This window comes from Excalfactoria chinensis, chromosome 1 (assembly GCF_039878825.1).
Source record: "Excalfactoria chinensis isolate bCotChi1 chromosome 1, bCotChi1.hap2, whole genome shotgun sequence".
NCBI lineage: Eukaryota > Metazoa > Chordata > Aves > Galliformes > Phasianidae > Excalfactoria > Excalfactoria chinensis.
In genome coordinates, this window is record NC_092825.1 from 109,120,777 (window position 1) to 109,141,863 (window position 21,087).

At 36.1% G+C, this 21,087-nt stretch overlaps 1 protein-coding gene across 18 annotated transcripts in view; it reads left to right on the top strand.

Annotated features, from left to right (window-relative positions):
- DMD (dystrophin) overlaps positions 1-21,087 on the top strand; it is a 1,110,121-nt gene that overhangs the window by 747,694 nt on the left and 341,340 nt on the right. For all 18 annotated transcript variants that reach the window (XM_072349305.1, XM_072348356.1, XM_072348443.1 and 15 more), the window contains one exon: positions 10,641-10,805. In XM_072349305.1, the coding sequence (XP_072205406.1) occupies positions 10,641-10,805 (165 nt within the window). The remainder of the gene's footprint in view (positions 1-10,640; positions 10,806-21,087) is intronic.

Below are 21,087 nucleotides of genomic sequence, written 5' to 3' on the forward strand. Positions count from 1 at the left end.
ATTTGGCTATGGTACTTTACAGAGACCATTTTTATCATGCCACTTCCCCCATTTTAGAAATGCCAGGGAAGTTGTTCAATTTTCCATCTCTGTTTTCCGATGTCCAACCTGCTATCTCATAGGAATATTATATATTATAATATATTATAAATATATTATTTGGTGATATTACAATATGCTGTAGGTTTAAAATATTGTCAAAGTGATTAGTAACCATGTCTCATGCTCCTTCTGGAGTCCTGCAGCGAAATATTCTCCTACCACAGTATGTTGCTTATTCTCACTTGAAACTATTTGTCAATCTGAAAGTTATGATGCTACAAACGTTTTATAAGCAGTTGGGCAGTAATTACACAATATTAAGGGCTTTTGTGACATAGTACTGACCATTTGTTCTTCATTTCCATTGAGACATTTTTGAGTCAAGACGTAGGATTCTTTTTTTAATATATACTCTAGAATCTAGCTTTATGTGTTTTTAATTTTCTTTTAATTTTACAGGTGTATTTTAAGCTTAAAACTAAATGACAGCAAACATAATGAATATAATGAAAATCAAATATAGATAAATTGGATATTTATCATGGTATTTGTGGATTTGGGACAGTGTTGCTCATAAACATTGAAAATGTTACAGAGAAATTAAGGAACTGCTTACAAGAAAAAAGTGTACATTTTCTAATCAGTTGCAACATTTGCATTGGTGAGTTTAAGCAGAATGAAATTATTCTCTTATTTTTTGAAATTTCCGAAGTATGTGTTACTCCTAAGATCTTTCTGAATAATCTTCTCTGTGCTACAGCATGTTAAATACCAATATATTTAAGCAGCAATTGGAGAGGGTCTAGAGGAGGGCCACAATGATGATCAGATGACTGGAATATCTCCCCTCTGAAGACAGACTGAGGGAGCTCGGCTTGTTCAGAAGGCTGTGGGGTGACCTCATTGCAGCTTTCCAGTAACTAAAGGGAGCCCGTAAACAGGAGGGGAGTCAACTCTTTACAAGGACAGATAATAGCAGGACAAGAGGAAATGGTTTTAAGTTGAAGGAGGGAAGGTTTAGATTACATGTCAGGGAGAATTTTTTTACTATGAGAGTGGTGAGGTGCTAGAACAGGCTTCACAGAAAGGGTTGTGGATGCTCCATCCCTGGAGGTGCTCAAGGCCAGGTTGAATGGGGCCCTGGGCAGCCTGGTCTAGTATTAAATGGGGAGGTTGGTAGCCCTGATTGTTGACGGGGGGGGTGGAGGAGGGGGTTGGAGATTCTTGATTCTTGAGGTCCTTTCCAACCCAGACCATTATGTGATTTTGTGATTGTTTTTCACTTTCTTAAAGCCCACAAAGCATCTAGTAGTATCATTTGTGATGTTTTTGATAACGTGGTGCTTCTAAATAGGGGTAATAAAAGCAAACCGTCTTGTATCAATCATGTATTTCTAGATAAGAAAGCCTACACAAATGCTGTTTACCATGCTCTTTTTTTTTTTTTTCCTCAGATATGAACTCTGAGTCAATAACTATTTCTGCTTTCAAAGCAGCATTGTGCTAAAAACATATAAATTATTTTGTCAAATTAACATTAAACAGATGTCTACTTTTGGGGAAAAAAAAGCAAAAACATTTGACTATTTCACAGAAGACTTTCCTCAAAATATTTAAATACAAAATTTAAATATCAATTTCTAAATTTGGCTTTAAAATCAGAAACGCCAATACATTTTTACTCATTTTGTCATAAGACAAAAGGCTGGCTTAGCTTCTTCAAAAGAGATAATAACTTCTGTGATGTTACTAAATGCTGTAGCAAATATGATTTTTGAGAATTCTTGAGGCATCAGTGGTATTATTTTTAAAGAACTATTTGAAGTTGAAGGACTTAAGTTCGTACTGAGAAGATGGTATTTGTTATGTAGAAGTAGAAAGTGTAAGATACTGCAGCAACTGCATTTGTAAAAGAGTTCACATGCAGTGACCAGTGGTTCACATAGTATCACCTACCACTGAAATGACTGACAGGGGTTTGGCCTTTCTGAACCTCAGTTCCCACCAGACCATCCTGTTGTGACAAATGTTTCATGGTTTTCTACTGAGGAAGACCATAGGGACCTAAAATCAATGTTTTACTACTTTCTATTTGTAAGCTGAAGTTTATACTTTGTTATATGTCTGTCTATTACAATGTGTTTATATCATTAAAGTTTCACAAATGGTAGTTTGGAATAGCCTTAGAGGTAAGACACCCCTTTCCTTTTCCTTTTTTTTTTTTTTCTTTTTTTTTTTTTCTTTTTTTTTTTCTTTTTTTTTTTTTTTTTTCTGTCTACTTGTCTCAGAGCTCAAAAAACACATTTTTAAAAACTGAGCATCAGCATTACTCAGGGAATTGCCTGTTTTTATGATACAGAGCTCTACACTGAGCACTGTTATCTAAAGTAAATTCCACACTCTCAACTTTTCTGTTAACTGCATATTTCTCCCAAATGAAAAGTTGTCACCTTCCTCAGAGTGCTAAAGGAGGTATTTCTAAAAGAACAGGCAACAATAAAGCTAAATTCATTGTTACATGTATTCTGTCAGTCATGTCAGTGCATTGGTAGTCAGGACCACTCTCTAGAATTGGAATACCAGCTTATTTTTCTTTCTGTACAATTTTTAGTAGAATACATTTTTTTTTTTTTTTTAAGAAATGCTGTGAATCAACACCTGTGTACAAAATTCAATCCGCTGAAATTTATCTATGCTGTCCGAAGATATAGCAAAATATCCTTGTTTAATTTTTGTGGTAATAACATAGTTTATCTGTGCATTAATTATCTAACATGCTTCCGCTACACAAGAAATTGCTGTTTCATAATGATTTTATTGCTGTATTGCAAACCTTAAATCCAATTATATCAATTTCCTCTATTGAGCAAAATTCATTTGTTTGTTTGCTTTTGTTTCTATTGACATTTGTTTCATTGCAATGGTTTTGGCTTCATTTTGCTTATCAGGGATTCTGGCAGATGATAATTTTTAGAAAGTCCATGGCAGTTTTGTGCTTCTGGGAAGCTTTTCACAGATGTAAGCAATAGCACTGAAGAATATATCTTATGTTTAATTAGCTATTGACTGATTGCCACTGTGAGCTGATTACACATGGAAGTCAAGCTTTCAGTATTGGGCACGGTCTTGAAAGTAAAGTAATCAGATAATATAAGTTCTTATAAGAAAAAGGAAAAGGAGGGCTAATGAGACACAGCAGCAGGCAGGAAGTACTCTGCTGCCTGGAATTATAAAAGTAGTGATGGGACTGCTGTGTTCAGTTTGCCAAGTTTCAACAAGAGACTGAGTTTTACGTGGTTTGAAGGCCAATGGCATTCTGGCTTGTATCAGGAATGGTGTGATGAGCAGGACTAGGGAAGTCATCCTGCCCTGATTGGTGGCACCTCACTTTGAGTATTGTGTTCGCTTTTGGGCACCTCAGTACAGAAATGACACTGAGGTGCTGGAGAAGGCCCAAAGAAGGACAACAAGGTTTGTGAAGGGCTTGGAGATTATGCCCTATGAGGAGAGGCTGAGGGAACTGGGGCTGTTTAGGCTGGGGAAGAGGAGGCTGAGGGTAAGACCTTATTGTTCTCTTCCAGTATCTGAAAGGTGCTTACAGCAAGATCAGGGCTGGTCTCTTCTCACTGGTGACAGGTGACAGGATGAGAGGAAATGGCCTCAAGTTACACAGGGGGAGGTTTAGATTGGATATCAAGAAGAACTTCTTTGCAGAAAGGGTTGTTAAGCACTGGAATAGGCTCCCTTGGGAGGTGGTTGAGTCACCATCCCTGGATGTGTTTAAAAACCATTTGGATGTGTTGTTCAGGGACATGATTTAGTGGAGGATTGTTTGTTAGGTTAGTATGTTTAGGTTGTGATTTCACTCTATCTTTAAGGTCTTTTCCAACCTGAGCAATTCTATGATTCTGTGATTCAAAGTAATATGGAACAGGTTACCCACGGGTATGGTGGGTGAGACATTCATCCCTGGAGACATTCAAGGTCAGCCTGGGTGAGGCTCTGATCATCCTGGTACAGCTGTAGGTGTCCCTTTCTGTTCATCGCAAAGAATTTGGACCAGATGACATTTAAGAGTACCTCCCACCTCCGGTGATTCAATGAATGCATTGCTCTGGGACACCACAGTGGCAGATCCAGCTCTGTGCTGGGTGTAGCACTGTGGCCTGCCAGTTTCTCTTCTTCCTCTTCACTTCCCAGCAGATTCTGGTTTCATCTCTGGGAAGAAATATATGACTAACTGGTTCAAGGTAACTGTTTAGGCAGGGTACAGTTACTGTGGGGTAAATGCAGGAGTTTGCTTTTTTCTAGGCTAAGAATAACTTGAGGGATAGATATGATATCTTCTGCTGTGATTAGCAATTTTATTTTGGATTAATTTTCTTGTCCTGTGTCAAAGGATCCTTTATTAAGAGTCAATGCAGGAATCAGATTTTAAACCTCTTAGTGTTGCTTTTGGATTTCTGGGATTGAGTGAGGGACAGAGATAAAAAAAGTATTGGACTAGGTATTCAGTAGGGGTTTAAGGTAGAGGGTCTTGTGCTCAGAAAATGCCCTTGTCAAAAGAAGTTCACTGAGATAGTACCACAAAAGAATGAATTTCAATTAGTTATAAATATTAAATATAAAAAGAGTGTTGTTATTCAGACGAGTGTGATATATATCATCATATTATCATGTAAGAAAAACAAAATGAATCATTTGGTTGGGGGATACATTTGTCTGCTTTTAAAAAAGTTAGCCAAATGAAGCAGAAAATCATTCTTGTCTTGCATTTGTGAATTGCTTTACTCTTCTCCATGAATGGGAAAAGTGATCTTTTAAATAAAAAAATATTTTGTGAATATTACAAATACGTATCTAAGAATTTAAGAATGAAAAACAAAAGTAAGAAGAAAGCCTCCAAAACATGTAGGAAGGTCAGGTCCTGGGAATCCTGTAGGGAAATGTTGAACATTGGCTACCTTGAAAATGATAATTTTATAAATATACTTTAGTAGCGTATTTTGTCTTCCTCTAGTAAAATAGTCTTTAGTCTGAGTTTGTCAGAGACACTAAGGTTCATAAATATTCATCACTTAGAATAAATTACATAGATTTTATTTTAAAGTCAATATTGAGCTTGCTAATGGAAATAGCTCAGTTAATTAACTAAGTGGTATCCTAAACTGAACTTACATGAAACTCTTTCTTACACTGATCATTTTTCGTTAAGAAAGGTTGCATAAAAATTAAGTTCTCCCCTCCCATTTTAAATCATTTCTTGATACACAGTCTAGGAAAGGTGATTTTAGGCAGATAAAACTTTCTGAACAGAGACTGTAAGAACTGCTGTTTTATGTAATAATTTTAATAATGTTATGGATGTGTCATTTGTAATATATCACTAAGTCAGTATTAAAGCATGTATTTCATGCTTTTTATTACCTTCATATCCTAGTCTTGGTATAGATGGTAGCTAAACTTGCTTTTGGTCCATTAATGCTATGGGCTGAATGTCCTGGAGTAGCCTATCTTTTTTTCCTCTTATTTTAGCAAAAAGTGAATAGTAAAGCAGAAACTGCAGCTTGTCTTACATTATCATGCTTTATCAAGGAAATGCACTACACATTCTAAATTTTTCCTCATGCAACCAATGTTGTATTTTTTTAAAACCTGATACTGCCAGTTATCCTACAATAGAAGCCCACTTTAAGAACATATTTTTAATATCCAAAGGACCTTTCCAAGTCAATAGTACAAGAAAAACATTGTTAGCAGTCTGAAAAATAATCTGTGTGGTCCTTTCAGGTAAATGGGAAATGACCTTGACGCTGACTTGTGAGCAAGAAGGGAAATACTCAAAATCAGGCATTCATCATGTGAATGAGTCATTTCAGTGGCTTTCTTTTCTTTTATCAAGTGGTAGCTGCTGATAATAAATGATGCCTGAATAACTACATTGTTTATCAAGTTCATTCGCTTGTGATAACATTTCTATCTCTACAAAATTATTCCTAATTTTTCTTTCTTACTTACTAACTCCACCTAATTAGTTTCGTCTTTTTCATTTTGAATATCTTTTTGTCTATTGCACGATTGAACTACACAGCTATGATATTGTTCTCTGTTATACTCATAAGGAGTTAAAACAGGGACCACTGAATGTGATTTTACATATCATATCATAGTATCATAGTATTGTGCGAGTTGGAAGGGACCTTAGAGATCATCGAGTCCAACTCCCGGGATTCGAGCCCTCTGTGTAGCAGAGCGGCACTTCTACCCCCTGCTTCACAGCGGGGGATTCGAACCCGGGCCCCCTGGTGTTGCAAATGGGAATTCTACCGCTGCGCCACCGGAGGCACACAAGACATACCTTACCCAACTTTTTTCTTTTATATTTACAATATTAGTCAGTATTCTTTTCCATCTGCTTCACTCTAAGTCATCACATACTGCATGCATGCAACTGTGCCTATCTATCTGAAAGACAGTTATCTCTCTGAAGCTAAATTAGGAAGTAGTGGTGGAAAACTGGTGCATGCAAATGTTTGAGGTCTGTAAAGCGGAGCTGAGCAACTGTATGGTTTTGCATCAAAGTTGTCACATTGGGATAGGAATGGAAATAACCCAAAGTGTATTATTTAGGTTTCTAGTAAAGGAAGATATCCAAGATATGACTTTCAAATGGAACAGAAATAAGCAATATTAGATAAAGATCTAGACTTTGAAGTCATGCAGCTATCTAAATTTGACAGAGTATTTTCATGTTTCCAGAGATATTGTCATTTTATGCTGGTAATTTATTTGTGTTCTTTTAATATTTTAAAGAAAAGATAAAAAAAAATGATGTACATAAAACTAATTAAGTAAAAAATGGCATGATATATTAAGATAAGAATAAAGCTATGTATTGTGAAGACCAATGTCAGTCTGTAAAATTAGGATCTTCTACTGTTTTCCAATTTGGGACATAAATCTTTTCTATTATTCTGTTACTAAGCTGCCGATTAATCTAACTTAATTAACATTTGAACTAAAGTACAAAATTTTAGATGCTTCACATGCATTGAGATTAATGTTTTGACACATCATTGAAATTATATAGTCCTTTGATGTTGAAATCGGAATTTTGTCTTTGAAGGAATAATCCATGCTTATAATTTTCATTTGCACTTTAAAAACGTTTTTTTTCCTTTGGTTACAAACCAAGGTATGTTTTCATTGTTGACCGGCTGCCAAATAAGGTAACGTTGAAGATATTAATTTTTAAGCAGAAAGTGAAGTCAGTTTTAGAAAGCTGCCCCAATTAAAGTTGTTGTTTCTTCAATTGTTTGTCACTTGTGCACTTTATTCCTTGCCATCTTACAGAACTCTTTGCTTTCTTCAGGCTTGTGTACAGATTAGGCAGAATATGGAGAAAATGTCTCATGTGCTCACCGTTTTTCACTTTTGTACAGATGGTGCCTTATGACCACTGCTTTTGGTTTTGTAGCTTATGAAAGGTTGTCAGTCCTTCTATAGTAAAAGTGAACTGTTTTTCTTAGACAGAAGGGAAAGAAATAAGATATTATAGAGGATGAAACTAGGTAGATACCAGATGGATAATCCTAAAGTGGGGGGGGGGGGGGGGGGGGCATTAAAAGGTGGAGAAAGAGGCCAAAAAGTGAAATCTGTAGATAAAAGTTTTGGAGTGGGACATACTGTTTACTCTTCACTTGAGGCATCCAGGAGCTAAGAACTAGTTGTTGGAGGACAGAATTGGGCTGTTTCACCATAGACAACCTGCAGCAGTACCTTGGCTCAGTGGGAGGATTTATAATTCCCTTAAGCACATGAGGTCCTAATTTGATTAGCCAGCTTGACTGCTTGATGCCAAAATTAAATAAATAAATAAGAAAATAAATGCAGAACTGAAGAATCTGTTTTACACACAATAACATGAAACATTTTACATGGATCTTACATGGTATTCCCTTTCTGATGTCCAGCCAAAAATTTATTACATGTTTATCCATAGTCGTTAACTTTTGAGTTTGACGGAAGTTGTTTTTACCTACCTACTGTTGCTCTTTTAGTTTCTGTGGTAAAAGAAAAAGGCATTGAGTTTCTCTGTAAAATGAGCAGATTCATAATGACTTAAATTTTGTTTTTATTTATTTTTATTTATTCACATGCACTACAATTAATAAAAATAAAGGAAACACAATCATATATTTGTGCTACAATTTTAGCCCTTGAGCTGATTTGTAAGACTGCATTTACTTATGTTGCCACCTCACTTCAGGTGGAATCTGTTGTGCCTTATTTCTCTTTTTTTTTTTTTTTTTTTTTTTTTTTGTGTGTGTGTGTGTGTGTGTGTGTGTGTAGTTACTTTTGAAAACATGTGGGTGAAGTAACGTATATAAACAAAACCTCATCTTTCCTCTTCTGTTTCTAGATTAAACATATAACATAGAATCACATAATGCTTTGGTTGGGTAGGGACTTCAAAGCCTACTCAGACCCAACCCCTGCTGTGAACCCCCCACCAGCTCAGGCTGCCCAGGGTCCCTGGCTTTGAGTGCCTCCAGGGCTTGGGGCACCACAGCTTCTCTGGGCAGCTGTGCCAGCATCTCACTGCCCTCTGAGTTAAGAATTTCCACCTAATAACTACCCTAAATCTCCCCTCTATTAATTTTACTTCACCCTTGTCCACATCTGTTGTTGTTTCTCCCTTCTCATTTATCAGAGATTAATACTACATCTTAGTGTATAGTCTTTTTTTTTTTTTCCATAAAATACTAAAAATTTATTTTTCTGTCTTCTTGTTGCCACAATATATTTGATTAACGCTGATTAGAGACAGATTAATTTAAATTTCAGATTTTCAGGCATCACTTTGAATATTTTTTTCTTTTCTGGCAGTGGTTGCATATTTGTTTTTAATTGGTTTTCTGTGGAATTTGTTTATATTAATATTAAAGCTATTAAACATTGAAGATTATCATTCTAAACTTGTAAGAAAGATGAAACTAATCTTCTGTAAAATTAGGCCAAGATCTACATAGATACTAAGTGAACACATAAGGGAAATGAATGCATTTTTAATTGTTTTCTCTTGTATTTTGGGCCGTACTGGAAAAGCAGAGTTTTTGTTATATTTAACAAGATAAGGGGGATAGAAAAAGCGATTTGACTTGTGGGTCAGTTTTTATTAAAAAGGATGTTATGGGGGTGGATATAATGAACAACAGAGATAATTTAACAAACTGCAAATCAAGTTAATGAATTAGAACCATCTTCTAAGTATGGCATAGTAAACCATATGTAGCCATTTTGTAGCATCAGCAGATCAGCATTTTCAAACTGAATTTCAGAAAAAATTCAGAATATGCTGTGAGACAGTTGCTTTCTTCCCACTCCTTTGCTGTTTTGTTTTTTGTTGTTTTGTTTGTTTGGTAATCTTCATTGCTTTAATGACTCTGGGTTTTGATTAATTATGTATTGTATAATATCATCAATAGGAATTAGTATACACCAGTGATACTGTTGTAGCGGGGCAACATGATAGCCATACTTAATACTGTTGAGCTTCAGCTTTGGGGTGAATTTATATCTTACAGTGTACATCAGAAACCTCATGTTCTGCTACTTTTGCAAGGTCTGTGTTAGTAAAAACCTGTGCTTTGAAATGATCATCAGGAAACTCCATTTCCTTGACATGAATAACTAACCATACTTCTTGGCTGTTTTTCATAGTTAGTTGCCATATTTATTTTTTTTTTTTTCCTTTCCCAGGAACTTTATTTGCTGTTTCTAATTATTTTTCAAGTCCAGATGGTTTCTCCTCTAGTAAATGTTTGCAACGTTGCCCATACTGTATAGTGACACCTCACCTCTCCAGCTATAGAAAACAAGCTGGGAAGGACAGCATGGAGTGTTGGCTCCAACCTGTTTTATTTATTTTCAACCTTTTCCTGTATTTACTCCAAATGTTTTAGTGCTGTTAGATTTGAACTGTGTCATTCACTGATTAATAATTTCTAATTACTGGCAAAGGATGCACTTGGTTAAAATCTGACTACTTTGAATGCAAATCAGAGAATCAAGTTCAGTATTGATGGCACATTTCTTCATTATTTTTCTTCACTATAAGCATCTGCTGATGCAAATTTGGGCAAAAATGACAACTGTAAACACCTTGTCAGAAAACAGATGCTTATAAATTTCCAGATCAGAGAGGCCAAGGAAGGTTAAATGTCATTCAAGTGGTCACTTTCATGCTTTTATATTCATTGTTGCTCTCTAAGACTAAAAATTTAGCATGAAAGCACTTTCATACACAGAAAAAAACAAACTTTTAATGTACTACAAATGCAATAGTAGAATAACAAAAATGAGAAGTCTTATGATTTACTTATTTGTAGGAAAGAGAGTGTTGTAACTGACTGGCAAGATACCATAATAATTTGACTACTGTTTCTAGTCTTTCTTTCATTTCCTTCTACAGGTGTGCACAATTAACTTATATACATTATGTGTACAGCATATGTGTGTATAATTTGAAATTGCTTCATGTTGATTGTTTGTTTTTTTTCCTTTACTACAAAGCCAGCTTCTGATACTTTTTTCAGGTGTCCAAAGATCTACCAGAGAAGCAAAAAGAAATAGAGATTTTGCTAAAGGATTTCATAGAACTTGATCAGCAAATAAATCAACTGACATTGTGGGTAACACCTGTCAAAAACCAGCTAGAGCTTTATAACCAAGTGGGTCAGCCAGGAGCTTTTGATATTAAGGTAAGTTTTCTGTTTTAAAAAGGAACCTGGATGTTTTGTGGTTAAGATGTCAGTTGGAGCATTAGCTGTATGGCTTGTATTAAGAATATAACTTTGATACATAAATCCATGACAATTCCCTAAGATTCTGTTGTATAAAAGTTCTTATTTTTTTCCATTAGATAGTTTTCTTGTGATAGAGCTGTTTAGGGTAGCAAAGTGAAATATAAAAATAGTAAATAATTTTTGCTAACTGATATCATGAACGAGTAACCTAAAAAGCTAGTACATGAAATTCAGGATATCAGTGATGAACTATTTAAGCAGTTTTCATCATGTCAATATGATTAGCTGAAAATCAGAATACTTAGGGCTGTGTAATTCTCATGCTGGAAGAAATACATCTAACTGCTAACCATCTAAGATTGATATCAATAAATCAATAGAACTGATTGTTCAGTAATAGTGAATAAAATACTTATGATCTAATTATCAATGTGTATTTAGGTATTAAAAAGTGTTCATACTTAGGTTGTATAGAGCCAAAGAAACTGCGGATTAAATATACTGATTAGATTAAAGGGTCTTGCTGTGTGTCTGCTTTGCCCATTTGGTTTTTCATTATTTGTCTATGTATACATGACCTTAATGAAGACTGGGAAAATATTATAGCGTACAGCAGCTCACTGAATTCCATGAGTTTTGCTTTGGTTTGGTTCGCGGCAGCTGAGCATTTTGTTCACCCAAACAAAGACTGAAAAACAACACTGTTTTGTGTTGGTTCTCATGTTACAATTTTCTGGGGGGCGGGGGGGGGGGGGGGGGGGGGCTGGGGTGGGAAAGCGGCAAGGAGGGGAAAGCAAATATTCTAAACTCTTTTTACTTTGCATGAAATTGAATAATTGATTCTAAAGTCATATTTGTTCTTGCAGAGAATATTTATTAAATTCACTTTGTCCTCATTGCTTTTGTGCAGCTGTTCTAATGCTGAAACTTTTCTATGTCATAGAATCACATTATGGAGAACACAGAATCTCAAGTTCTGTTGTAGTCCTATAATTGACAGAATGAGTTCAGTGGTGACATTCATTCCCTTTCAAAAAGATAAATTAGGATAGCTCTGCAAATGTCTTTATGTAAATGGAACAAGGAATGGAAATTACCTTAAAAAAATTATCTATGCTCACTTCCTGTGTTTTAACAAAAAAAATTTTAATCAGAACTCTTCCATTTCTTTCTTTCAATCTTCTTCATTGTGTTGTTTGTTTGTTTGTTTGTTTGTCTTAAGACTGTTTCCACCGTTAAGTTTGCTGCAAACTCTAAGGATCTTGTTTTTTCTATTGCTTGTGAGAGAGATGTTTTGCTTGTCTCTTTCAGTCCTTTTATGGTGCTGGTACAAGAATATTTTTGAAAAGCTTTTAGCAAAATAGGGAAAAAGAAAGTCTATAGTCCTGATGTGGTGGGATGAAATTTTGTATGATCAAAGAGGAAGGGGAGTATTGAAGATCATCAAAGGAAGGCAAGTAAGACATGAGCCAACAGGGCCGTTTAACCCATCTTTCTCTTGCCATCATTGCACTTGAAAATTAATAGAGTATGTGGGAGAAACTTTCTTCAGAATGTTTCAGGATGCATTGTTTCCTAGAATTGTACCCAGAATTTAGATGAAGTGGACAGTGGAACAGGCTTCTTTTTTGTTCTCTGTGATACAGAGAACATGGTAAGAAAAAAGTGAACACCATAAGTTTGTTGGAACAATGCTTTTTAAACCTCCTCCACTCCCAAGAAGCATATTGTAACTTATAACAGCTTTTATTGTAAAATACATTTCTTATTAAATATATATATATATTTTCTTTTATTCCTTTCTGCTCTCGTAATTCTGTGCATAATTTAAATGGCAGCAGCATGTCTCATGCTACCGTAATATGTTTTATGCCAATGTCATTTTTCTTCATAATTCTTTTAACTTGAATTTAGAGACCACAGTGCCTTCAGACCCCAGGCTCCAGGCTTTCAGTTAGGCATCATAATTTTTAGTGTTTGTTTCCAAAATCCTCAGTAGAATATAACTCGCTCATTTCTTGTTAAATAATGGTAGAATTACTACTGTAACACTATTAGCTAATTTAGTGAGTAACCAGTAATTCATGAAATAACATTAATCCAGAATCTTATTTCCAAGATTTAAAAAGCATCTCTAGCAGTATTTGCTGTATTCATGTTGTTAATCCATTATTACAGGTTTCTTTTATAAACAGAGATATATATTTTTAAATGTAACAAAACAGTCAAAAGAAATCAGCATTGGAATGCATATTTACAGGCTACCGTTTTAATAATACTAGCATAGATCTTATTTATAAGTAATGTGTATTTTTTCTAACACATTGGCATAATGTCGTATTCTAATACTGACATAATAATAGAGACTGCTCCAATGAAATAGTTATGTATATGGATGGGGAAGTACAAAATCTGCATCTGTTATAAGTTCTCAACACTACTGCTAGTCTTGAACCCTGGAACACTTCTGTATTTGCAGTAAGCCTTCAATGTAGCTTCTCGTGCAGCTTGAATATATTCAATGTTGCATGTTTTACAACTGTTTGTATTTTTCTAGCTTACCACACGTAGGAGAACTGTTAGATCAGGTACTGAACTGGTGATTGAGCACCTAGTGAAGCAGCCCTGCAGCTGAATTTGAACAGACAATTATTTATCAAAGCATCATAGAATCGTTTAGGTTGGAGGGGACCTCAAACCCCTCCCACCCACTGCCATGGGCAGGGCTGCCCCCCACCTGCTCAGGCTGCCCAGGGCCCCATCCAATCTGTCTTGAGTGCCTCTGAGGATGAGGCATCACAGCTTCTCTGGGCAGCTCTGCCAGAGCTTCACCACTCTCTGAGTAAAGAATTCTTCCCCATGTCTAACCTTAGCTCCTCCTCTTCCAGCTTAAAGCTATTCCCCCTTGTCCTATTACTATTACATTATGTAAAAAGTCAGTCTTCCTCCTGCCTGTGAGCAGTTCTGGTTAATAAGCTTTACGATGTTATGACTCGAGTCCATGAGAAATCCTTAACCAAAATACTTTAAAAAAAGAAATATGTAAAGAATAGAAAGATATTTCTAGTAAGGTAAATACAATAAAAGCTTACAAATAGGCTAATACTTTAGATACTTTTTTTAGTGCTACTTTCTGTTCCTTGTGCGTATATTCCTCATAAACTGTTTTCTGAGTTTTCACTTGCTGGCAGTCGTAGAAATTGAAACATGCTGTTGAGTTACAGAATCTAGCCATTATTGGCAGGAACGCTTTGCATCTATTGTCAAGAGCAATGGACTGTTATGTTGTGACTGCTGTGCTCTGCTTGTTCAGCTACTGCTAGCGTATCTGTTAGTTATGGAACTGGAGAGTGGCATTGCAGTAGGAGACTGAGGTGTGAAAACACTAGCTATGGCTTGACAAATCATTGCCACCAGGAAATACAGCTTTGGGCGTTAGGTCAGAAACTCATAGGGATGAACAAGCAAATTGCATGAAAAAAATCATTAGAAGGGTTGCTTCTGAATGGAAACTAATAATGAAAACTGACTTCAATTTTTTAATGTTTGCTAAAATACATAATGTGCTTTGTTTTGGAAGAAATAAACTAGCTCTCTCCAAAATATTAACACTGTATTTAAATATATTTCTCTAAAGAGCAAATACAGATTCTTTCAAAATAGTTATATCTTTATTTAAGGTATTAATATAGACTTACAGCCAGCATTTATATAACAAGTTCTGAATGCTATGCCATTTCATTTTCAATTGTTGCCTTTTAGAATTTGCCTGATTTTTTTTTTCATTTTTTTATTTTTTTTTTCCCCATTCAGTCCATATAGATATTATTCTGAGACTTATTATCTTTTCACCATAAGTCTATGGATAAAAGTCTCCTTACCAGAGATGGAGGCATAAAGGTAGCATAGTGCCTCTACAGAAATGCCTTTGGCTTGCACATTATCTCTGGAAAGTCATGTTCACTGGAGCTCTCTGGGTATATAATCAAGGCATTGCTAGCATTGTGCTAGTCTGAGAGTGAGAGTCTAAAATAAATTTTCTTTAATGTGAATTCTTTGCCTGAATGTCTTCAAATTTTATCCCTCGAATTTTTCTACAGGTAACTTTCTTCTGGTCTGTGAATAATGCTGTTTGCTATGCATGCAATTCTTGTGAAAGTAATTCCATGGCTAAGGTTTGATCATCATTTTTATGTTTTAAATGTAGAGTTATATACTAGCTCTTCAAATCTTGTACGCATGTATGTCAAACAGCATCTTTATTGCTTATTTATTTATTTATTTATTTACCTTTTCCACTTAATATTTTCCCTACACAAATTCTTAGCCTCTGTAATAATTTACTTTCTGGAATTAAATGGTCTGGGGATCTGAATTTCATCTTAATTCCTTTCCTGTCAGTGAAACTGCAAATGCTCTGTTCCAACCCAGGTAGGCAACCCTAGCTTATGTGTTGCACAAATGTCTGCTGATGGTGCTACTTACCTCTTCTGGCAAGCTCAGAATGTGCATGGGGAAAAGAGGCAGTTGTGCTTGTTCTTCTGCCAGTCATCTGAAAACCTTTAGTCAGCATATCTCACCAGCCATAGGAGGAAGATAAAAACCTGGATTCCTCCAGGCCTTTGCCTCAGAGCTTCCACTTTCCCTACTACATTGGGGATAAAGACGGTTTGTTAGGGAATTATGATAGGTGAGGGTGACTACATATATGGAGGAAGCGCAAGAAATGAGTCTATGCATTATAAGGAGTGGACAGAGGAGACAGTCAGGATAGGAAGTAGAACAAATGCAGAAAATCCTGTTCCAAGTTTTAGCTCTCTGAAACTGCTGACTCCTCCAGACAATGTTAAAAACCACGTCATACTTTCCAGCCACCTTGCATCCAAATTGTTTTTCAGTTTCACTGGTCCTTCCTGCTGGTCCACTCAACAGTTCTATCAGCTTCCCCCTACTCCCTCTTTGATTTCTGGTTGTCGCTCATGCTTGCCCTTACTACTCTGTGCTTGGCACCACTTTTCCAAAGTTTCCACAACTTTGATTGTTACCCTGTACTTCTAAAGAAGTTTTGTACTGTCTCTGAGAATAGGATTTACATTTTTATTGACTATGGTGGTCACTTCCCATGTATGTGAGCAGCATATTGTGTTCAATTTTTGCATATAAAGCTGGCCATCTTAAACAATAATAATTTAAAAAAAAAAAAAAAGAAAAAGAAAAGAAAAGAAAAAATGAGTGATTATTCTTAAAAGTGACTTGTATTTAGGTATTGTCTGCAATAAGTTTTGAATGACAATAGGAGAGCTGTCAACTCTTGTCAATCACTTCATGATGTGCTTGACAGTCTGCAGTTAGAGAAGAATATGACTGTGGAGTAAGAAACCTAATTGCAGACAAATAGAAGAATGAATGTTCAACCACATAAGAGAAAGAAAGTGTTGAGGGGGCATTCCTGTCTGGTGTTGTTTTGTTTTTTTTTTTTTTTTTTCTTTTCATTAGCCTTAATTTGTCTGTGCCTGCTTAACAAGCTAGGTTAGAGAAACAGTGTTTCAAGTCATTATCAATTCTTTTACCTTTTCATTTTCCTAATGTTCTCTCAAATTAGTAATTTTTATATTCTGGATGGGGCAAGTAGTTTATATCATTCACATGAGCATGTAAGGAATATGTGCCCTAGAAATTTATCCCACTGTCTTCTGACATCTGTGTCTCATTTGGCAAAAGGTTGAAACATGAAAACTTCTGATGATGAAATATTGTTTGATTACATGAAGTACTCATATTCTCAATGCATTATTTAGATCTGCAGTAAATGTCAATTTAATCAACTCATAGACATACAGGGGATACATGCTCTGGTTCTATCAATTATCACTCTTTCCAGAAATCTTTTTATGGGACTTCGAAGAGCAGCCTGCTCAGTGTTTTCTTTGTAAGCTTTCATTCTTTAGAAGTTTTCAACAGTCTACGCTCAAAATTCTTCTTGAAAAAAATATCTATTCCTAATGGAATAGTAACTGATATTAACAGCAACTGGATTGCAAAAAATTAGAAAAAACATTCCCATTTAGTAATCATTGTATATTTTTTAATCTGTAACAGAATTTTTAGCCTTCAGAATGGACTGTGTAACCTGTATCCCAGCATCGTAGGAAAGGAAAGATTTATTTATTTATTTATTCATTTATTTATTCATTTATTTATTTTTTCCAGAGGTGATAAACATTACTGTCACACAAAGAATCTTCTTGGGATAAATAATCAGTAACCAGTTCATTGTTCTCAGAAGCTTTTTAGAAGTTTTGTTGAGTTACTTGTTAGTCGCTGAGATTCACCAGGGGAAGGTCATGCCTTTCATAGAACATGGCCTTCTATCATGGCATGATGGTGTTGGTGGACAAAGGGAAGGCATCTGATATCATTTACCTGGACTTGTGCAAGACCTTTGACTTAGTACCCCACCACATCCTTGTCTCCAAATTGCAGAGATGAGGATTTGATTGGTAAACCACCTGGTAGGTAAGGAATTGGTTGACAGATTGCAGACAAAGGGTGGTGATTTATAATTCTATGTCTAGGTGGAGGCTGGTAACAAGTGCTGTCCCCCCATGGGACTGTCTTGGGACTGGTGCACTTAATCATCTTTATCAATGGAGGAATTGAGTGCACCCTCGGCAAGTTTGCTGATGACAGCAAGCTGAGAGGTGTGGTTGACATAGGGGAAGGAAAGGATGCCATTCTGAGGGACCTCAACAGACTTGAAAGGTGGGCCTGGGTGAATTTCATGAGGTTCAACACAGCAAAGTGCAAGGTTTTGCACTTGGCTGGAGGAATCCCAGGCATATATACAGACTGGGAAGAGCAGTCCTTGAGAGCGTTAGTCCTGCAGAGAAGGACCTGGGAGTCCTGGTGGATGAAAGACTTATGAGGCAGCAGTGTGCACTTGCAGGTTGGAAAGTAACTGGTATCCTGGGTTCCATCAGAAGAGTGGTGGTGGTCAGCAGGGGCAGGGAGGTGGTTGTCCCTCTCCACTCTGCTCATGTGAGGCCCCATTTGGAGTACTGCATTCAGGTCTGGAGCGCCCAGTAGAAGAAGAACGGAGGGCTGTTGGAGAGGGACCAGAGGAGGACTACAAAGATGATCAGGGGGTGGAGCACCTCCCCTACGAAGACAGGCTGAGGGAACTGGGCTTATTCAGCCTGGAGAAAACAAGGCTGCACTGTGACCTCATTACAGCCTTCCAGTACCTAAGGGGAGCCTAAAAACAGGAGGGGTGTTGACTCTTTACAAGGGAAGATAATGGCAGTACAAGGGGAAATGGTTTTAAGTTGAAGAAGGGAAGATTTGGATTGGATATCAGGGGAAATTCTTTACTATGCGAGTTGTGAGGTGCTGGAATGGACTTTCCAGAGAGGCTATGGATGCCCCATCCCTGGAGGTGTTCAGGGCCAGGTCAGAAGTCACACAATACTCAGTCTTCTTTCTTTTTCTTCCTTTTTATACAACTTACTTAATATACTTTTTAAAAATCAAATACTTTGAGTATTTTGAAGGCAGAGAAAGCTTCTGGGACTGTGACTTCTGTAAGGGTTTCCAGATTCTGCATGAATATTCGGTACTTTGTTTTATTTATTCTTCAGTGGGGGAACATTATTGCTTAAAAGTTATTCTGGACCAGTAAAAGCTGAAGGATTGAAGGGACAATTAATGTTATTCTATTACATTTTATTGTAATTTCCAGCAATCTTTACTATTTCTTCCAGTAATACATGCATTTTTTTGGAACACTGTAACTGTTAGAAGACAAACTGCAGAAATGTACACTCATGAATATCCCTTTTAAATGATGTATTACAGTACACTCATGAATATCCCTTTCAAATGATGTATTACAGACTAATTCCATAAGAGGACTATTGGAAGACATGTTATAATCAACAAAGCCTTCTTAGTACAGTAACATATTTTGATTTTTTTCTAATTATCTTCTGCAGCCAGAAACTCATTTGAAAATCAATCTTTATTTACTAAATTTGAAAGGAGGAGGAAAAATAGTGTCTGAGTATCTTACAAATTGCCCTTGGCTGCAACTCGTAGGTTCAGAAAGTAGTTTCAAACTCTGAAATTGAAGCATTTCTGTTTTAGAAGGGAAATGTATTTTCTGTAGTGCTCTTTCCTGTGAAATGATTGTTTCTCCTCCAAAGGTTCTTCATAATTTTTCTGTTAGGCCAACAGCTATAGCATTCTAGTCTTGCTGAAACAGGTGACTGTCTTTTATATGCTGCTTAAAAAAACTCCTACAAAACAGGAATCCCCGAATGTTTTTCCCCTTATTCAGGCAGAATCTATCAGTGTATTGCGACCTTACCTTGGGTCTTATATATTTAAAATAGCAGTGATTTAAAGTAATCGGAGAAAGGTCAGTTACTTAATTTACTCATTAAAGTGGCATTTTTAAGGCTGATGTTTGAAATTGCTTGCCCAACAGTTACAAATCTTTTGTAGCAGTAAAACATTTGTACTCTGAACTTTAACCAATACTGCTAAAGGAGCAGTTTTAAATTGAATTATGTCTATTTTTTCTTTCATCAAACCCTCAGTCAGGAGGGTTAAGTTAAATTCTGTAACTTTGATGTTCCCTGAGCATTTGCTTTCTATGTCGAAAGAAGTGAAATGTTCAGGAAGTTATCAAACCTTTTTATCCGTTACACAGAAAAGAACTGAGGTACAAACTGGTATCTCCTTGGATTTCGTGAGGATTCATTATGTCTGGTCTTTATTTTTGAGCTTTAAGTTCTGTCATCAGTAGTTTAGGTCCTACTTCATTATGGCCACAGAACTGTTAACAGCATGTCCTAAATGTATTCTAATAATATTGTGAGATTATCTATGCTGAAAACCAATGCTGCTATTGGACCTAACATAGAGATTCAGTGCTCTCCGTGGGGTAGCTGAACTTTGATGTATTTTAATTGTCTCATCTGACCATGCTTCTTTGTGGTGGTTCAGCTTGTTAGTCTGTTAGTCCCATGTATGGGAATGTGCAGAGTCAAAAGAAAAATGAGGCCTCTTATTAAAACCTGGAATTCTGTAAGATGGGGACATGTTCGCTTTTTCCATCTGCTTTCCTCACTTTGTCAGGACATCAGCTCTTCACTGAATCAACTTGTGGGAGAAAAGCTCGAAGCCTCACTTTTTTTTTTTTTTTTCTTTAAATTGCATTTTCCCCAAAAATATCTGGGAATTGTAACCTGAAAGATAGGTGTGACTGTTTCAGTGAACCATCTTAATGTGTGTGAAAAAGTATGCCTCTAAGAATTCTTATTACATCATCTGGGAGACAAGGAAAAAAAAAAAAAAAAAAGTGATAACAGAAAATTACATTAAATTATACATCAAAAATGAGGATTCGTATCTGATTATTTAAAATAGTGTTTAATATTTATTTAGTGCAATCTTGATGAAAAAAGATATAACTTCATATATTATTTCAATAGGTATGAAGTAACTTTTTTTAATTTTAAGATGTTAACTATTTTCCATTTTTTGCACTGCAGTTCAGCAGGAAGATGTAGGTTTAATTACTCTGAGCTGTTTCTTTCAGAAAATGTCCTGTAGATGTTATGTCACTGGGAAACTTGATTCTGATCCTTATATTTTGACCAGTGTTACCAGAGATAATAACTCCTGTTCTTGAGTAGCACGAATACACATACTGAAATGCTGCGGATACTTCACAGAGAGTAGTCTGGACCTTCTAATATATGTGCAGCATATGTCAAACAGCTTGTGTCTGCTAGGATAGCTACCATACCTTGAAATAGCACGTCAAGCCAACAGACACCACAACACACCAGGGGTTTAGCCAATATACTGATTTCAGCTATGGTATATGAATTTCTGAGTTTTGAGCTGTATCAACAAATTTTCATAGTCCAGATGGGACTATAGATGAGTCCTTGCAACATTTTCAGCTTGTGAATTTATCTAGTAGACTGAGCTGATACATTCAGTGAGGAAGCCCACATGCCATGCTCTGCACAAAATTTTCATTTGTTTAGATACACTATTTTAACACCAATGAAAATTCTTAAATGGCATCTTCTGAAGTAAAGACGGCCTCTATTTGATTGTTGTTTATACATGTTTTGAAGAACAGCAGTTTCCAGAGATGATGTATTTTAATTCACTGTATGTATGAAAAGTGCCATTAGCATATTCATCACCCAGCCCAGAAGTA